Below are 19611 nucleotides of genomic sequence, written 5' to 3' on the forward strand. Positions count from 1 at the left end.
CGAGAGCTCAGGGCAGCGCAGGGGTCCATGTCCAGCTTATCTTATCGCCGCGGAATCTTGGCGCACTTTTTTCCTCCCGCTCCCACAGAACACCATCGCCCACGCCGCGACGCGCGACAGCTCCCACCCCAATCCCCGAGATACCCTGCGCTGCCGTGCGCACCTTCCCGGACCCCCGCGCCGTACGACTATCGCGACGCGACCCGCCCCGACCCTGCGCATCGCCTGCGCTCTCCGTCCGAACCACCGCCCGCCGCGGACACGGCGCCGCAGCTGCCCACCATGGTCAAGAAGGCCATTGACGCCCGCATCCCTGCCCTGATCCGCAACGGAGCCCAGGAGCGCAAGCGCAGCTTTTTCGTCGTTGTCGGAGACCACCAGAAGGATGTCATCGTCAACCTGTATCACATCCTGCTTAACGTCGACGTTAAGCTGAACAAGAGCGTGCTGTGGGCATACAAGAACAAGCTGCTGGGCTTCTCCAGCCACCGCAAGAAGCGCGAAAAGAAGATCAAGAAGGAGATCAAGCGCGGAATCCGCGACGTCGACGAGAACGACCCCTTCGAGCTGTTCATCTCCACCCAGAATATCCGCTATGTCTACTACAAGGAGACGGAAAAGATTCTCGGAAACACCTACGGCATGTGCATTCTGCAGGACTTTGAGGCCATCACCCCCAACCTGCTCGCCCGCACTATCGAGACTGTCGAGGGTGGCGGTCTGGTCATCCTGCTACTCAAGGGCATGTCCAGTCTGAAGCAGCTCTACACCATGTCCATGGACGTACATTCACGCTACCGCACCGAGGCTCACGGCGATGTCGTCGCCCGCTTCAACGAGCGCTTCATCCTCTCCCTCGGAAGCTGCGAATCCTGTCTGGTTGTCGACGACGAGCTGAACGTCCTCCCCATCTCCGGTGGTAAGAACGTGCGCCAGCTGCCCCCGCCCGATCCAGAGCTCGAAGGAAAGACGCCCCAGGCAAAGGAGTTGGAGGAGATCAAGGAGTCCCTTGCCGACTCCCAGCCCGTTGGTTCTTTGGTGTCTCTTGCTCGTACCGTGGACCAGGCCAAGGGCCTTTTGACCTTCATCGATGCCATCGCCGAGAAGACGCTCCAAAGTACCGTCACCCTGACCGCTGCCAGAGGTCGTGGTAAGTCCGCTGCTCTCGGTGTCGCCGTCGCCGCTGCCGTCGCCCACGGATACAGCAATATTTTCATCACCGCCCCGAGCCCCGAGAACTTGAAAACTTTCTTCGAGTTTGTCTTCAAGGGATTCGATGCGCTCGAGTACATGGACCACGTCGACTATTCGATCATCCAGTCCACGAATCCCGACTTCAACAAGGCCATCGTCCGCGTCAACGTGCACCGCCAGCACAGGCAGACTATCCAGTATATTCAGCCGCAGGATGCTCATGTCTTGGGCCAGGCCGAGCTGTTGGTGATTGATGAGGCTGCTGCTATTCCCCTGCCTCTCGTCCAGAAGCTGATGGGACCCTACCTGGTCTTCATGGCATCCACAATCAATGGTTACGAGGGTACGGGAAGATCGCTTTCTCTTAAGCTCATTCAGAAACTGAGAGAGCAATCCCGGGGCGGCTCCAAGAAGGGCTCTGACCAGGTCATTGCCGACCGCTCGACCGGTAAGGAGGCAAAGAGCGGATCAGAAGTGGCCTCAGGCGGTCGCACACTCCGTGAGATCACTCTGGCTGAATCTATCAGATACGCACCTGGTGATGCTGTGGAGAAGTGGATGAACAAGCTGCTTTGCCTTGATGCGACCCTTCCACGTTCCAGGATGAACACCCAAGGATGCCCCGATCCATCCCAATGCCAGCTTTTGCACGTTAACCGAGATACCCTGTTTTCTTTCCACCCTGTTTCTGAGAAGTTCCTGCAGCAAATGATGGCCCTATACGTGGCAAGCCACTACAAGAACTCTCCTAATGATCTCCAACTCATGTCTGATGCCCCGGCGCACCAGCTGTTCGTTTTGGTTCCTCCAGTCGACGAGGGCAGCAACAAGCTTCCGGAGCCTCTTTGCGTTATCCAAGTTGCCATGGAGGGTCAAATCAGCCGAGAGAGCGTGCTCAACAGCTTGAGCAGGGGTCAGAGGGCCGGTGGTGACCTTATTCCTTGGCTCGTCAGTCAGCAATTCCAGGATGAGGAGTTTGCCGGTCTTTCGGGTGCTCGTGTTGTCCGCATTGCTACGAACCCCGACTACATCGGCATGGGCTACGGTCGTAAAGCTATTGAACTCCTCACCGATTTCTACGAAGGCAAGTTCACCAGCTTGTCCGAGGTTGACCCCACCGAGGAGGAGACGATGGTTCGTGTGACGGATGAAGAGCTGGAGAGCTCCAGTCTTTTGCAGGACAACGTGAAGGTTCGCGACATCACTGCAATGCCGCCCCTTTTCGCTCGTCTCTCGGAGAGGAAGCCCCCGGCACTTGATTGGATGGGTGTGAGCTACGGTCTTACTAAGGAGCTCCAAAGATTTTGGAAGCGCTCCTCATTTGTACCTGTCTACCTCCGCCAGACTGCTAATGACCTTACCGGCGAACACACCTGCGTCATGCTGCGCACTCTTGAGACGCAAACAAATGCGGACCCTAGCTGGCTCGGTGCTTTCTCGCGAGACTTCCAGCGTCGGTTCCTTTCTCTGCTTTCCTACCAGTTCCGTACCTTTGAGTCCCCGGTCGCCCTCAGCATCAACGAGGCCGCTGCCTCCGGCATCAAGTACGACACGTCGGCCTCGACCAAACCACTCACCAAAGCGGAGCTGGACGACGTCTTTTCTCCCTTCGACCTCAAGCGCCTGGACAGCTACGCGAACAACATGCTCGACTACCACGTCATCCTCGACATGCTCCCCACCATCGCGCACCTCTACTTCCTCGGCCGCCTCAGGTCTTCCACAGGTGAGCTTAAGCTCTCGGGCCTACAGACGGCGCTGCTGCTCGCCATTGGTCTCCAGCGCCGGATGCTCGAGGACGTCGGCAAGGAGCTCGACCTCAACAGCTCGCAGATTCTGGCCATGTTCATCAAGACTATGCGTAAGATCTCGGCACACTTCCGCGGGCTGGTCGAGGGTGCCGTTGCAGAAGATCTGCCTGATGCGCCGGAGGATGATGATCAGGAGGGAGTTGATGGTGAGAAGACTACGAAGAGGTTCCAGCCACTCGCACAGAGCTTGAACGATGAGCTTGAGGAGGAGGCAGATGAGGTAAGGCGGGCCGAGAAGGAAAGGATGAGGAGCATGATTGATGCTTTGCCTTTGGACAAGTAAGCGAACTCTACTACCATTTTCCTTGGTAGCATTTGCTAACACTTTTTCGTTTGCAGATATGCTATCGCCTCAGGTGATGCGCACGACTGGGCCGAGGCTGAGAAGCAAGTCTCGAAGGCATCTCACGATGGCCGGAAGAGCACGACGGTCAGTGTGAAGTCCAAGAGTGGAGGTTCGAAGCGGAAGGCGGGCGAGGCGGTTGAAGAGGTGTTGAAGGAAGCGGAAGCGTTGAAAGAGAAGAAGGGCAAGAAGGGGAAGCATCGGTGAGAATGTGATGGGGTATGATTAAGGTGGTGATGGCATGGGATACGGAGTTATGGCTATGACTTTTCAGAAAAAGTTGGGGCGGGGACATGCTGGTGTAGCTTGGGTCTTTGCTGCATTGCGGTGGTTTGTGTAAAAAAGATTCAGGTTGTTGACATATTTGAACAAAGCATTCTGTCTAAAATTTCAGCAGTCTACTAACATGCAGTCCACTCCAACATTGAGATGCATTCGTACACTCTCAAAGGCTCACATTCACATCTATATATCAGCTTCCGCCATCCACACGAAAATATCACCACCAGCTGCCGTATGTTTCTTTTTGTATGGCTAAGCGGAGAAGTTTGCTGGTGTGAATTGTAATTATCCAGTTACTAATTCATGTGCCTGACTTTGGCTAAACGAGCGGCTTCGCTTCCTCCTGCCTGTTTACCCGCACAGAACCGTCTGAAGGATGTCCATTTCTGGCGCCGGGTAAATCAGTGGTAGGCTAATTCGGGTAAAGAGCGCGTCCCCCCGCGGCAACCCCACGTTCACAATGGAACATCTGCAGCAAGCTATATATACAAACAAAGACTGATCAACACGCTCATAAAGCCCAAAAAGGGAGCAACCACTACGGCGTTTCCGCTTCACAACCATCCCTCAGAAAAAAATTATAGAGACATCCCAAAATGGCATCCAAACCGCTCGTCACACACATCTACACGGCGGACCCATCCGCCCACGTCTTCGAGGGGAAACTGTACATCTACCCCTCGCACGACCGCGAGACGGACATCAAGTTCAACGACAACGGCGACCAGTACGACATGGCCGACTACCACGTCCTCTCCCTCAGCCAACCCGGCGGCCCGGCCACGGACCACGGCGTCGCGCTGTCCGCCGGCGACGTACCGTGGGTGTCGAAGCAGCTGTGGGCGCCCGACGCCGCGACCAAGAACGGGCAATACTACCTGTACTTTCCCGCGCGCGACAAAGCGGGCATCTTCCGCATCGGCGTGGCCGTCGGCGACCGGCCCGAGGGGCCCTTCAAACCGCAGCCCGAGCCCATCAAGGGCAGCTACAGCATCGACCCGGCGTCGTTCGTTGATGAAGATGGTAAAGCGTATCTGTATTTTGGTGGCATTTGGGGCGGCCAGCTGCAGTGCTACAGGCCTGACGGCAGCTTCGACGAGACGCAGATCGGGCCCCACGAGCCCAGCGGCCCGGGCGTGCCGGCGCTGTGCCCGCGTGTCGCGCAGTTGACGGAGGATATGCTGGAGTTTGAGGGGGAGCCGAGGGAGTTGCGGATTTTGGATGAGAAGGGGGAGTTGTTGGCGGCGGATGATCATGACAGGCGCTTCTTCGAGGCGGCGTGGATGCACAAGTACGCTGGCAAGTACTACTTCTCGTACAGCACGGGCGATACGCATTATCTGGTCTATGCGACGGGGGATAGCCCGTTGGGCCCGTTCACGTATCAGGGGAGGATTTTGGAGCCGGTGCTGGGGTGGACGACGCATCACTCCATTGTGGAGTTTGAGGGCAGGTGGTGGTTGTTCTACCACGATTGTGAGTTGTCGGGCGGCGTGGATCATCTGAGGAGCGTGAAGATGAGGGAGATATTCTACGACGCCAAGGGGAGGATAACGCTTACGCCGCCGTAGGGTTGGCGGATAGTGGAAGACGTTTCGATAAGTATCCTCGATTTGGTAATGACAGAAGACTACTTATACAAATCATAGTCGTCAAGTGACAGCAGCTGTAATGGGCAGAACTGTGCTGAGGGGTGAAAATAGGATTCTAGTTCAGTATCTTTCGCAGAGTCTAAGGCTCGACAATATCTATCTTACTGTACCCTTGAACGACAGCGGTAAAGTCCTCGGCTCCTATCGTCCCAACAGCCAGCTTAGAAAAGCTATCCAAAACACCGGTCACGGTCTCTAGCGCTTCCTTGCCGTCAATAGATCCCAGCATACCTTGAATACCTTCTGATCCCGTCACATTGAGCCCCAAGCTGGCAACCAAGGCCGGCAAATCCGAAAAGGTGTAATGCTGCGATCCTTCCAACGTAATCAACTCCCTCCAGCCGCTCAAACTCGGCCATACAGATGCCCAAGTCTCATCTGTAGTCAAGTTCTTCCCCTCATGTCCAAAGAACAGCACCGGCTGCGTTACAGACTTGTTCTGTGGGAGACCTCCAATCACCGAGCCGTCCATGTTTACTCCTCCGCGCAGCCGACTGTCTTCCGCCGCAGCAACGAGTGCCGCCGCGCCGCCCAATGAATGTCCATATGCCAGCGCGATTGGTGCTGACATCCTAGCTCTTCCGCAGCCGGCACCATTCCTTAGCGTATCCAGTACAAAGCGTATATCCAGAGCACGAGTCTCGATAAGCAGTGGAATTTGCGCATCGCTGAAGTCAAGACCGTAGACCAATGTACCGTTCGGGAATTCGACGACGTCAACATCATACGGGTGGTCAATCGTGACAACTTCGTGACCGTGACTGGCGAGGGTAGCGGCGAGGATGTTGTAGAAATGGCGGGATGTGCCGAGTGCAGGTGAGAAAAGAATAGTGGATTGGTTGCGGTTGGCCGAAACTTTGCAGGACGGCGAGGCCGTCGTCATTGTCAGGTTGGTGAAGAAGTTGGCAGGCAAGCCATAGGCGGTAGACAGCTTGAGGCCTTCGAAGCGAGCAGTGTTTGGCGGCATGTACGGTGTCTCTCTGAAGGAAGAGCAAGTGTCGGCAGCCGGACTGAAAGTTGAGATCATAATCTCCCGGGTTTGAGATGAGGGGGCGAAGGGGTCGAGGCGTAAGTGATCTGTTAGGGATGCTGTGGTGATCGAGACCCCGAATTGCCCAATGGAAAGGGTCCTCGCCTCATGGGCAAGGAGAGAGAGCAAAGTGACGAGCTGGAGCTTGAAAGGCATGGCTGAAAGTTGGATTGATTGATACTCTCCAGAGCAAACATGGAGGCGTATTTATAGACAAATATCGCCCAGTATTGACTGGAGGACTACTTCTAGAGACTGTCCAGAGAAACAAGGGCTAACCTGAAGAGGCAGTGGCGCTTTTGCACGGGCCTTCAGCACTCCAACATGCCCCACGCAAGTGCGTTCAGATGCTACCGTAATTGGCTTAGTCTGCCAAGTCGCCGGGCATTAGCGCAGCGGCAGTGCAGTATGTATAGCCCTCTCGCGCTTCCAACCATCCTTTTCCCGCATTTGGAAAAAGTTGAACGCACTTCATGCCCCGGGCAGGTCCATTCGACAAGCGGACTCAGGTCCGGCGCTGTACTGCTTGCCAACGGCGAAAGATCAAGGTATGCTTAGCGGTCCACTCTGCGGCTGTGCTGACCGTACACTAGTGCGTTGGCGGCATACCATGCGAATACTGCGCAAAGACTCGCCAGTTATGCAATCGAGATGCAGCCAATAGGCAAGCAACTCTTGTCTTTGTATCCTCCGGCCCTCAGGCGCAGACATCACGAAGTCCGCAGAATCCAACCGCCAGCCCTAAAATCTGTGCAGCGCTTTCGACTACCAGGAGTGATTGGGGCATCGCCTACTTTTTTGAGGATTTTCTCAAGATGAATGATTTTGCAGCCGGCTTATGGACCCGCGCTGCACCAAACATCTACCAACTGCTGCACACTTCGCCGACCTTAAGGGATGCCATCACCTCCGTTGCGGTTCTGGACTCCAGCCGCAGGCCCACCTCCCGCTATTCTACAGGCCCTTTGAAAGCACAAGAGAATGCTCTAAAGACTTACTCCAGCTCCCTCGTAGCTTTGCAGTCTGCTATCAATGCCAAAGGAGCGTCTGAAGATACAATCTGGGCGACATTTTTCCTCGGACTCTTTGAGGTGAGCTGCCTCATCTTTGACTCTTTCTATCTCTGACGTGGATATATTTCAGTTGATGATGGGAACCAATGCAAACAACTGGGACCGCCATTTTTTGTACGGCACGTCCCGCTTAATGTGCGCCTGCGGCCCGAACGCGTTCAGACAAGGCTCTGGAAGGACATTGTTTCTCACACTGCGCTTCTTTGAAGTTTCGAGGAGTTTGATCTACAATAACTCATCGTTTCTAATGGAGCCGGCGTGGTTCTCCCTACTGAATGTGCTTCGTGAAGAGTCAAAAGCCGATGCACGTCGCAACGAAACTATTTTGGACGTTATGCTGCGCTGTTCTGATTTGTGTTCGCGGTAAGCACTTTGAATTAGCTCATTACTGTAACTTACTGACCAATCCTTCAGCCTTCTAAGGTGTGCGCCTGACTGCCCATCGAATTTTGATATTTTCTTGGAAGAAGGAATGTGCCTCCGCGGTATTGTGGAAATGCTCCTGGACGATCTTCCTGAACCCGACGCTAGGTTTCCTGACGATTTGGTTGCTTTTGTTTTCCTTCACGCTACCTCGATTTATCTCTCTGGGATTTTCGACTACCGCCTGAACTTGTTCTCCACCACACCGACGGCAACGATATCTCGAGATCGTATTGGGGTCCATGTCGCATCGATCATCAAGGGAACTAATATTGCCATCAACGAGACAAAGCTCTGCGGCCTATTGTTCCTCTACCCTCTTCGGGTTGCCGCTGCTCGAGCTATTGAGCCAGCGGAACAGGAACAAATCACGGATGCTTTTGACAAAATCGGACAGCAGGGATTCGCAATTGTTCAAGTCTTTCAGCAGGAAATCAAAGAGGTCTGGAGCCGTGGGCGAAGCGGCGGCGTGGTGCAAAACAACTGATGATCGCATACCTTGTATGTATGAAAGGCTTCATAGAACTAGGAAAACATCAAAACATAACCGTTGAACTCAACTGTTGACTCAAAGGCCTACATTTTCGTCATAAATTGTGGTCTCCAACTGTTTCGCCAGCCCGACCCCGCATTCCGGAAGCCACCAAAACTCCTCCGCCCGTCACCCATTTCCACATCCCGCTCGGTTGTCTCCACGGTCAACTCCACGCGCTTCATAATCTCACCCATCCCTGTACTCTCGGTGCTGACAGTGCTCGCCAGCGAGCCCCTCTTGTTCCTCTTCCCAGACAAAGACCTCAGCAGCCCTCCGACACCCCATCCCGGCGCATCACCACTTCCCACCTCAATCTCCTTTGCCGCTATCGCCGCTGCCACCGTGTCCTCTTCCTCCCTCTCCTCGGTCACGCTGTTTAACCTCAGCGTCCCCTTTGAGCCGCCATGCCTCCACCGCCCTGGCCCCTGTGTCCCTGCTATCGACTGCAGCGGATACGAACCAGGCGCGACACCGTCGGGGCTGAAAGTTTCTGAGGAAGACGACGAAGAACCTAGAGACTTTAGAAATTCGGGCGCGATCTTCTTGAACAGCGGCTTGGTCGAGGGCGCGGCGACGCAGACGAGGCCGGTGTCGACCTCGACCGCGGACCAGATGGTGATGTCGTAGCTGGCCCAGGTAAAGTCGGTGCCATCGGGGATGGCGGAGATGCGCACGAGGCGGATGATGCTGGCGACGATGACTCTGTATGAACGAGCTTGTCGTCAGTGAATGCCTATGTATAGTGGGTCACCTTTTTTCTTTTTTTTTAAAAAAAAAAGAAAACAAAAGCGAACAGGGAATAAAGCTTACAGCCAGCCCAGAGATACGACGAAAAGCAACACGATTTTCTGCCGCCTCGGAATCTGCAGGGGGAGGATGTTCGGCACCACCTGGACTGCCAGCCACGCATCGGCCAGCATGTTGCAAACGGCCGATACATAGAAGTGCGGCTGCATGGGCACGCAAGTTGCCGTGGCCGCCACCTCCTTATCCCAGTACCCGGCAATGGGCGTGCACTGGAAGATGGACATGGTTTCGAGCGGGATGGTGTATAGGACGATGAAGGTCAGGGCTGCGAGGGCAAGGCGCCGGTTGAGCGGGTCCGCAAAGATGTCGAGGTAGAAGAGGCAGATGGTTATTTTGGTGAGGGAGAGGGTGAGGTTGTAGAGGAGTAGAGAGGCATATTGCAGCTTGCGGTTGGTCTTGAGCGCCCAATAAGGTAGCTCGTCGGCATGTATTCCAGCACCGTAATCGGTAAGGACACAGGAGAGGACGGTGAGTGCGATGGAGAAGGTCTATGATGTGATGTAGCCTTGTTAGTGTGGAGCAAGGAATCGATGTGGATGTGTTTGGTAGAGAGAGACTCACCCATGCTATGCAGAGCATGGTATCATCCGCACTCCATTTTCGTCGTATGACAGCTTTAGATATTATCCTTGCGACTACGAAGGTTGAAGCAATTACTTGGGGGATGATGTTGCCGGCAAGAATCTCCCCAGTTCTTGAGTTTGTAGCGACCTTCATCCTTGTGTGTCAGTGCATCGAAGCGAGTATGGGGTGTCGAGAGGTTATCCATACTGTTGGACCTGGCCAGCGAGACATGTGAGTGGTCCAAGTGACGCTAGAAGCTATTTCATTTCATAAAGACTACAATGACAGAAATCGGATCATCACACAGAAGTGGGTGGGAACAGTTTTATTCATAAGAGACACAGCAACCAAGGGGTTAAAATGTCGCAGGGAATGCCGAAAGCTGCAACAAATTCAACAGAGGCAGGCCGTTTCTGGTTCCAATGCCGATCCGGACCGTCTTCGTCCTTATTCGTCTCACATTTGTTAGTGGGCAAGCTAAAACAACCAATGACCTAACGTTTCACTTTTGTAACAGTGGTGACGAGTCGCGCCACGCTCCAGAAGCGCACCATCTAGATCGACTGCCGCATTTGAACTTGATGTTCTGCAACGCTCGCTTTCCTTCGAGTGGCCGGCTCGGCTGCGCTTTACCTCTCCCTCTTTTGATCTACAGACCTACAAGTCAGCCCCCCAGTCTCTGTAGCACCGTAGGGTAGTATGATCCAACCATCGACAGCTGATGTGCGCGCACATGTAATCGGAGGGTGACGAGCTGGATTAATTACGATAGACTGTGCGAGTGTGAAGACGTCAAGTCCTGTCTAAGCTTAAATAAGTCTAATTTTAAGCCTCTGCTACCCTCGAACTTATTATGCACGTTGGCATTGCATAGTCATCGCGTGTATTTGGGAAAGGCGAGTAGTAAACTGAGGGATGTTGGGTTTCGGGCTCGCTCGTCAACTGCTTCACAACGTCGTTGCCAAGTTCTGCATGTCACTGCAGGCTGTTCATGCGCAACGCTCAGGGGGCGATCGAATGTGTGTGGCTTCTCGGATGACAATCCGGGGACAAGCAGGGCAGGAGCGACGCCACGCAGCCAATGCAGGGGGACCGGTTGGCCTTACGCCTATCGACCACCCGACGATAGGCCTTAAAACGCCACTCCTTCTGGACTCATGGTTGAGACAAGCCCCAAAAGCCTTCGGAAGTGATGGGCGTGTCACTACGAAGAAAAGTTTTGTAGATCAAAGTCCGATGACTGAGAAACAATTACAAGTTCCATGGAACTTCGCACATCCAAATTTGCAACACGGCAGGTGATTGGACCAGCCACGATGATCCAGGTCAGGTCAAAATTCCGGACTGCAGGAATTACATCAGTGGGAATGAATCACATCGAAGCACATGATGTCTGCTTCAGTTACCTAGGCGGGGGTTTATCGCGCCCCCTTGACTATTAGCTAGTAGACCAGTTGATCGAACCTTCTTACGTTATCTCTTCCTCTACGGAAGCGGCTTCTGCTTGAAACGATGGATCGTAAATGTTTGAATCTTCGGTCATTTCCTTTTCTTTCTTCTTCTTCTTCTTCCCACACGACTTCAAGTAGTCTGGTTTCAGGAACATGTTGGGAGGGTCAAAGAAATCTCGACCAAGAAGCCACCTTGGAAACATTTCAACTAGCGTTTCTGGTACCCCACTGTAGATGAATGTATCTCTGACGCTGAGTGTTTATAGCAGGCGCGAAATTCTTTAACAAGGTAAATAGCTTAAGAGTGAGTATATCCATTCTGGGTTGAAAAAGTGGATTGAAGAAGTCGTAGACTTTCTGCCAGATGCTTTAATAGCAGTAAGTAGTTAGGAGGAACTTCTATACCATTTCTCGGCGAGAAAATGCGACTCCTTGCATGCAGCCTCATCGAAATTGTGGGATGCGCATGGCAATGGGTGTTCGGTACGAGAACAGAACACTCTTGCTTTTCTTTGCGACTTCTGCGCACTTTCTCGATAAATAGCAAGTGCGGGATGGGTATGAAGGGTAACTGCAGCTTACGTAATGAATTTCCCCGCCTTTCCAGTGTGCGCTGGCCAGGTTCTTGCGACTACCGCGTGCACCCTTCATACCCGTCATCGTCATCAGCACCGATAGCCGCAGGACATTGATGAAGTCTTGATGCAACAGCCTGAGTTTGCCAAGCGATCCTGCAGCCGGTGCCATGGGAAGAAGATCAAGGTTTGCTCAGAGTCCCAGCACCACGTGACATGGCTAACAGCAAAAAGTGCAATAGAGAGCTGCCGCAGTGCTTACCTTGCCGAAAGTCCCGAGAGAGATGTGTCTATGAAAAGCGGAACCGGACTCCGCTGACAAGAAAGTGAGTCTTCGTGCGGCTCGGCGCCAATTCAGTTCTCACACGTCCCAGATACCTCACTGAAGTTGAGCGTCAACTGGCAGAGGCACGCACACTCGTACAACAATATGCCTCTGCACCCAATTTCAACTTAGGGCCTAGTAACGGAGATACCGTCGGGCGCCATGGGCATACCGAGCTATCGGATTCACCTCTCCCGCCTCTGGTCGATCCCAGATTTACCCCACAAGTAGCCTCTGCAGTATCGTCGCCTAATCCTGTTGCAGTCGCTCCGGATTATGACGCCAACACTCATGGCGCCCCTTCCTTGGAGGGTGCTTCCAGTCTCAATTCGCTCAATAGAGATGCGCAAAAGCCTGCCAATCTGAAAGCAATTACTTTCCCCCTTGAGCCAACACCCGCCTCAGTCTCTGGCAACCTCGAATGGGATGAAAGAGATGCGGCGAGAAACCAGACACCAGCAGATGGCATGGGAAACTTGATCGACGGTGGAAATGAAGGGTATCTTGGTATGTCAGACCATTCGAAATTTGCTTGATCTATACTGATTGCTGTATGACAAGGTGTCGCATCGGGCGCGTCTTTCTTACATCTCACCGAAGTAGGACAACCGCTTGAGAGCGAACATACCGAAGACAGAGGACCAGCCAATGTTGCTCCAGCACCACCTGTCCAGCAAATTCCTCCGCCCTCTCAACTCGATTCTTTCATCGACGACTACTTCAGCATTTATCACCCTTCTTATCCTATCATACATGAGGCTACCTTCCGAGCCGAATACATGGAAGTCATTCCACGGCCACCAGGCAACCTGTGGTATGTTCTTCTTCATGTCGTCTCGGCTCTTGGTGCGTGCACTTCCGGGAAGTATCCATCCGGCACAGATGCCGCGCTGTTTGAGGCGGCGAAAAGCAGACTGTCTTTCGATATTCTGGAGACAGGAAGCATGATGCTCGTGCAAGTACTCGCCCTTGTTGCGAACTATGTACAAAAGGCCAACAAACCGAATTCCGGCTACAATTACCTGGGCCTGGCCAAGCGCGTAGCGGTCGGCATTGGGCTCCACAGGGAGTATGCAGATTGGACTGTCAGTCCTTGGCAGATTGAAATGCGCCGTCGAGTGTGGTGGGGCCTAGCTATTTTTGATACTGGCGCATCCATAACATTCTCACGGCCAATCGACCTGCCAGCAGGTGTGGATGTTGGCCTCCCCAGGAATTTCCGAGATACGGTATGCACTTGAATTCTGAATTTTGTCCTACGTAATTAACTCATCAATGGTGCAGGACCTCACAAGAGCTTCCACTCAGTTTCCGGATGAAGCTGCTGAGACGACAGTGTACACCAATTTCCGCTGTCAAGCTCTTTTCAATTTGGCTATCCAGGATATTTTCGCCGCTCTCATTAGCGGAACGTATCCCCCACCAGATGTGCTTCTCCGACTTGATGACTCTCGCATTGGAGGTTGGATGGCAGAGCTCCCGCCATATTTCAAAGAGGAGGCAGCTCAAGCACCCAAGTTTGCCCTTTGTCATGCCATCTTGCATCTGCGGTGCCGAAACTTTAGGATAATCATGTATCGACCGTTCGTCATCAGATCGGCAATCCTTCAAAACAAAGCTCGCGCCGCAAGATTCGATGATGAACAGTCTCATCGAAGCGACCCTGCCTCCCCCATCGGCCTGGCTATCCAGCGATGTCTCCAAGCAGCTGCCGAGACGATCAATACAACATCGGCGCTGTGGTTTGGAGAGGGGAATTTCAATAACGCTGCCAACCACAATACTCCTATGGCATGTTGGTACGGGATATATTTTATTTTCCAGGCTGTCATCATCCCCATCGTGTCTCTGCGGAATGAGCCGCAGTCCGAACGAGCGGACGAATGGCGGCGGCTGGTGCATCAAGCTGTGCGGACGCTGGAAGATATGGTGCAGATCAATCCGACAGCGGCGCGGTGCCTGCGTACCATCGCGCGATTGTGTGGGCCATTTCTGTTGGGCAACGAGGTTGTCGCAACAGAAGAAAGTCCGCAGACTCAACTGAACGATTTGAATTCGCTGCTGTGGCCCCTTGACTCAACACAGTTTGGATACGAGGCAATACCGTTCGTCCCCTCTTCTACGATTGCTGCCCAATAGCTACTTCAGCTGACATGAACCATAGGGGTGACGGGGGTATCAGTGATTTCTTCAATCAGCTCCCAGGATTCCAGTGGGAGTGACCCGCTTCGCACATCTCAAGGGGAGCAAGTGTGGGGTCTTGTCGATCCTTCCGCTTGCCCCTTCCTATCGTCCCCACCCAACTCGTATGTCAGCTCAACTTAGATTTCCATCTGTATTCCGGAATACCGAGTTTGTATAACATTGGGAGCCGCCTTTCTTTTTCGTGGCTTCTTCCTCGACCAGGCTGTCGGCTACGGCGGCAACTCCATGTGTAGCCGGAGCTCGCTCCAGCTGCCGTCCAGTCACAGCTTGCAATCTCGCTCATAAACACCATTTACGACGATATCCAATTCTTGGCAGGGTGTCTCCTCGAAAGTCGATCGTTCAGCCGCACCCCACAAGGCCGCAGCTGCGGCCACCACTCGATTCCCGAAGCGCATCGTCAGGGTCTCGATCGGAACGCAGACGCGGTGATCCCGACGCAGATTCAGCCGCTTCTTCGGGCTGATCAGGTCGCAGGTTGGTCCTGTGAGTGCGCTCAATGATTCAGGATCTACACTACATTGCCGCCCCTCTCGCCTAGGTGGGAATAGCTCACGGAATAGGGAGATCGGAGTAACTTCCTGGCCTATTCGCCGCGGCGCTGGGAGAGTGGGGGGCCCACACCCGAACCATGAGATCCCCTTATCGGTTTGGGGATTGATGATTCTCAACTGAATCCTATCACTAACTTGTGCATCGAATGCGACTGGATGCTTTATAAGTGCGCTCCGAGAATGGTGCCTACGGTTAAAGGCTGTGCGGATCACAGGTTTGATGTAAGTTAAAGAGCGGAGAAAAAAAAAAAAAATTAACGACCGGCACTGAACTAGGGGCAATCCAGACCAGATCCGACTAAGCAAAGCTCGCGCTATTACGACGACCGGTGACGGACTGGAACGGCGGGGAGTTAAATGAGGCTTCGCGGCGACGCAACAAAGCACATCTTGAGTCATGGCTCGATGGATGCAACGTTCGAGACAACCTTGCGATGGTACAAAGTACTTTGAGCGGGAACTTGTTGATGATGCCCAAACGACTTGTCACATTGCGCCCGATCCTCGCGAGGCACTTTTGCACGCTTCCACCCGAACCTTATTGCGCTGATCAGTTGGGTACTCGAACCCCGTTGCCGATCTGGACCGGCTATTGGCTGGACGAGTTGCAAAGAAGGATACACTCTTGAAGTAGGTTGCGTCGACCTCGGTACCGAGCAGTTAACGTAACAGCCACACACCTCTTATTTGGCCCCCGGCACAGGCGGCTGCCGTGGGCTAGTAAGACGTGCTAGCCTCTGTCACTATGCAGCCGGAGGGACCTCCGGTGGGTCTGATGCGGCTGTCACCAACCTTGATAGCCTGGTGCACCCGCTCTTCCCGCACGCAAGCGGAAATCAACACGGACAGCTTTTCCTCGTAAGCTTGCTGCTCCGCGGCGCTAAGATCGAGAAGCTGTGCTCGTGTCCCATCCCTTGCGGAGGCGAGCGTGGCCGATGATCAAAGTTACTGCGGAACCGTTGGGCGACGAAGCTTCAGGTGTGCCGGTATAAGCAGGCGCCGTCGTGCTTTTGCTGCGCCCCTGTTCTTCAGCAGCTGTTGTTGTTGTTTGCTTCTTTTCATCAACACACTGTGCGCGCGCTGCAGACGCCCAGGCCCACCAAGCCCTCTGCAACGCGCCCTGGCTGCCTTACCCCGAGATCGTGTCGATCGTTTCATGCACGCGAGATACTAGAAGGTCCATCGGCTAATCCATAATATAACACCTACTTGATCCCCTTCGTACCGCTGTCGCGGCTCTTTCCACTTGCAGGCTTTTTGGCCGTCGACTGCCCAACCTTCGACACGGTCATGTTCTGCAAGCTGTATCATGTCTTCCTCCGATGACCCCTACACGTTGAACAGTACACAAAAGGCCCTTCGCTCCGTCATCATCGCCTCCATCAGCATCACCGGTGCTTTCATCGCGACACGCTGCTGGATCCGCGCTCGATTACAAATACAGTTCAGTGTCGACGACTACCTGCTCGTCACTGCATTCGTACGCCTCTCTTCTGCCAGCGTTTGAAGAGCTGCTTTTGTTGACCGTAGCATCAGATAATCTTTATTTTACAAACATGTTTCGGTCTGTTTGCGATGGACTATGGCGGCTTTGGCCGAAAGACGTCAGACCTGTCTAAAGACGTCTACAACATGGGCTTGAAGGTACATACTTTCTACTCGTGACTCTAGCCGTCATCTAATCCTCGCAGTGGTTGGTCCTCACGCAATGCACCTACACGCTCGCCCTGATGTTCGCCAAGTTGAGCATCGGGCTCCTGCAGCTACGCGTCATGGGCCTCTCCACCATGACACTACGGCGCATGCACTACGGTTCTATCGCTGTCAACATTGCCGTTGGCCTGAATGAGTTCTTCATGCTGCTCTTGCAATGCTACCCGAACCAGATCACCGGCGAGTACCAGCCCGTCATCATCACGAATGCCGACTGCACCGATCGCAACCCCATTCTCATCAGCGTCTACGTCTACTCGGGCGTCAACATCGTGCTCGACTGGTACTACTCGCTCGCCATGGTGCCACTGATCTGGCGCCTGCAAAACATGAAGACCATCGTCAAGATCTCCGCAATCATTATCCTCGGCATGGGCATATTGTAAGACTTCTCTCTCTCTCCCTTTCCCTTTTTCCCCACAATTCCAGATCTTCCCCCCACGTCCCCCACTTTTTTATCACCTGCCCCCACAACAAGCACTGACAATCCCTTGTGATCTACAGCGCATCCATCGCGACCATCGTCCGCCTCAAGTACCTCGTCGGCTTCGCCGACTCGAGCGACCCGCTCCTCGCCATCGTCCCCATCGGCCTGCTGTCCTGGATCGAAGAGTGCCTCGGCATGTGCGCCGCCTGCATCGCCACCTTCCGCCCGCTACTACGCCTCGTCCCGGGCCTGACGTCGTCGCGCGGCGGCGGCGTCGGCGGCGTCGGCCTGGATCGCCCGTATCGGAGCGGCGAAAACAGCGGCGAAGGGCAGGCGAACATGTTTGTTACGTGGAAGAGTCGGCTGCATTCGAGCACTGTTGCCGCGAAGGGGAGGAGGGCGAGGGCGAAGGGGGTGGATGGATTGAGGATGCACGAGCTGGAGCTGGGATACTCGGAAATGGAGAGGTCAGTGGATGATGATGGAGACGATCGGACTAGGGTCCACGACGAGGAGAGCGGGCGGAGGAGGCCGAGCGACGCCAGAGGCGCCGTCGACGTGCGGCACAGCGACGACGCTATCCGCACGAATCGCTACCATCCGATCGATGAGGAGACGACGACCACGACGACGAGTAGCGGCAGCGGCAGTGGCAAGGACACGGCCGAAATCCAGACAGTGCTCGACGATGCGGACAGCCAGAAAAGCATATTGCAGCACAAGTCGGAGTCGTTACTGACGGCAGGGGAGTCGTGGAGGAAGTAATTTTTGGCGCTTGACATGATTAGGATTGAACGGCCGCTTTTTTTTTTCTATCTTTCTCTTCACCATGTACGAGGGACAGATACGTGTACAAAGGATACTGTATATGGGACATGAGGCGTTTGACATGGTATTGGCACTAAAGTTCGGTGATGGGGCACACATTGGTCTGCGGCGGCTTCCTCAGCCTTCTGCTATTTCATATTGCTTCCTAGATACCCCATCTACTTGGAAAAGTATGGATTGTAGTAACATATCTTTAGATATTGATACGTCATCATCATCTTTTCTGAAGTGGCTTTTACGAACACCCAGGTCTGTACTGCTGATCGACAGGACCGGACGAGTAGCAGACGGGCGGAACCGTATTTAGTGCATAATGCGTAGGAACCGAGCCGCTGCCCGTTCCACGTGTCCGTCGGAAGGGTCTAGACCGAGCGTTTGAAGTTACGTCAACCAACCTCCTGTCGAGTTGTTGGTTATGACGCTACTCGACCTCTTTAAAGGGGTATGCTAGGAATGGAGAAGCAGTAGTTATAACACTTTTCTGTAAAAGATCTAGTTCCTTCCAACATGTGTCTCTTCCATGTCTGCCAATATATTCCTGACCCACGGCTATGTTTAGCCAATAATCTTGCGAATATTTTGGCTAATTATCATCAAAACTCTAACCAAGGGATGGAGGTGAGAGGGTGTAGCGAGGAATTCGGGTAATTCTGGGTCCGAGGACTCTAGATACGCAGGTACGAGGAACGATGAAGTTTGCGCCTTTCCTTTTTCGGTGGCATGAGCGAGTGGCTTGCGCCACCACCATAGCTTATTTGGTGGTACTCGGAACATCTCTTCCCGGTTGACGGATTGCACGTGGGCTAAGAAACTTGAAGCTTTTGCACTTGGTATCGAACGAGCATGTTCGTATGTGATCCTGGGAGGAAGGATGAGCGGTTCGTTGATCTTTACTGATGTCCAGGTTAAGCTTCTTCCGATCTTACTGCATGAAGACCACTGGGACCCCTGCTGCCTGGGATCAGGAAGTCCAATGATCTGAAAGGGGATGAACTTCGCCATTCTGGGCCAGCTAAAGGAAAGAGTCTCGCTACATGGTTCTTTGGCTATACTACATTTGATTGTGAGTTCTCACATCATAAAATTAGCAACTTCCCCGGAACGTTTTCCAAAGTTCAGCGCTCGGTCTGACACGAGGAACTGTAAATAAACCGTTTTCCTAGCTAGTAGACCGGGATCATTGTTCGTATGTCATTTCATTGCTCAGGTTATTAAGCAGCTAGGACAGTGTGTTGAAACTATAACCGATGGACTCTTTAGGCGGTATTGCAACTATAAGAGATTATGTACACTCGGACTGTATTGAGCTTAATTCGGCCTTCTGTTCTGGGAAATAATCGGGCGCGGATCTTCGTCCTTCAACACAGTGGAATACAGTTACAGGGTGTACTCCGATCTAACATAGCCGGAACGACATAGATTGTTGTAGGTTCCCCGTGTAATACTGCGGCGGCGAATAAAGAGTACAACACCTCTTTCCAACAGGTGTTGACAGTCTCCGATACTTCATCTGGAATGAGCTGACATTTGATCCGTTTCTCGGTATAGTATCGTACTAGGCGATAAATGGCAATATAGTACATTCTTAAAACTAAAATAGAACCAATGAAAACTGCGGTATGTTTAAAGTCGAAAGCTTTCGGTCAATGGACGAATGTGGAATATTGCCCATACAGATGGGGCTTGCTAGCGCGTGTGTCGGTTTGTGTAAATAGTCTTCTTCCCACCAGACCATCAGAGGGATAATCCATGGGTTCTAACACGGTAGCCCTTGTTTTCGCAGCCTCGAGTTCACGAAGAAGCTCGAGGCGGGGATCGC

At 53.3% G+C, this 19611-nt stretch overlaps 6 protein-coding genes across 6 annotated transcripts; 4 read left to right on the forward strand and 2 right to left on the reverse strand.

The window, feature by feature from the left end:
- Positions 1-282: 282 nt before the first annotated feature.
- On the forward strand, positions 283-3555 carry LTHEOB_11770 (Nucleolar ATPAse; the record flags this gene model as incomplete). Its single annotated transcript, XM_035508563.1, has 2 exons — positions 283-3284; positions 3345-3555. 2 exons carry the CDS (start codon positions 283-285, stop codon positions 3553-3555), a joined length of 3213 nt encoding a protein of 1070 aa, XP_035365603.1.
- Positions 3556-4226: 671 nt separating this feature from the next.
- Positions 4227-5201, forward strand: LTHEOB_11771 (Glycoside hydrolase family 43; the record flags this gene model as incomplete). The annotated part of the gene is made up of 1 exon (XM_035508564.1): positions 4227-5201. One exon carries the CDS (start codon positions 4227-4229, stop codon positions 5199-5201), a length of 975 nt encoding a protein of 324 aa, XP_035365604.1.
- Positions 5202-5361: 160 nt separating this feature from the next.
- On the reverse strand, positions 5362-6468 carry LTHEOB_11772 (Paf acetylhydrolase family protein; the record flags this gene model as incomplete). The annotated part of the gene is made up of 1 exon (XM_035508565.1): positions 5362-6468. One exon carries the CDS (start codon positions 6466-6468, stop codon positions 5362-5364), a length of 1107 nt encoding a protein of 368 aa, XP_035365605.1.
- A 1916-nt stretch (positions 6469-8384) lies between these two features.
- Positions 8385-9867, reverse strand: LTHEOB_11773 (Integral membrane protein; the record flags this gene model as incomplete). The annotated part of the gene is made up of 3 exons (XM_035508566.1): positions 8385-9045; positions 9154-9638; positions 9712-9867. 3 exons carry the CDS (start codon positions 9865-9867, stop codon positions 8385-8387), a joined length of 1302 nt encoding a protein of 433 aa, XP_035365606.1.
- A 2665-nt stretch (positions 9868-12532) lies between these two features.
- On the forward strand, positions 12533-14287 carry LTHEOB_11774 (Sugar/inositol transporter; the record flags this gene model as incomplete). The annotated part of the gene is made up of 4 exons (XM_035508567.1): positions 12533-12572; positions 12627-13294; positions 13350-14170; positions 14230-14287. The coding sequence occupies 4 exons, from the start codon at positions 12533-12535 to the stop codon at positions 14285-14287; spliced, it is 1587 nt and encodes a 528-aa protein (XP_035365607.1).
- A 1846-nt stretch (positions 14288-16133) lies between these two features.
- Positions 16134-17729, forward strand: LTHEOB_11775 (Integral membrane protein; the record flags this gene model as incomplete). The annotated part of the gene is made up of 4 exons (XM_035508568.1): positions 16134-16304; positions 16361-16468; positions 16516-16919; positions 17042-17729. 4 exons carry the CDS (start codon positions 16134-16136, stop codon positions 17727-17729), a joined length of 1371 nt encoding a protein of 456 aa, XP_035365608.1.
- Positions 17730-19611: the final 1882 nt, after the last annotated feature.

Source organism: Lasiodiplodia theobromae (genome assembly GCF_012971845.1).
Source record: "Lasiodiplodia theobromae strain AM2As chromosome Unknown scaffold_53, whole genome shotgun sequence".
Classification (NCBI taxonomy): Eukaryota; Fungi; Ascomycota; class Dothideomycetes; order Botryosphaeriales; family Botryosphaeriaceae; genus Lasiodiplodia; species Lasiodiplodia theobromae.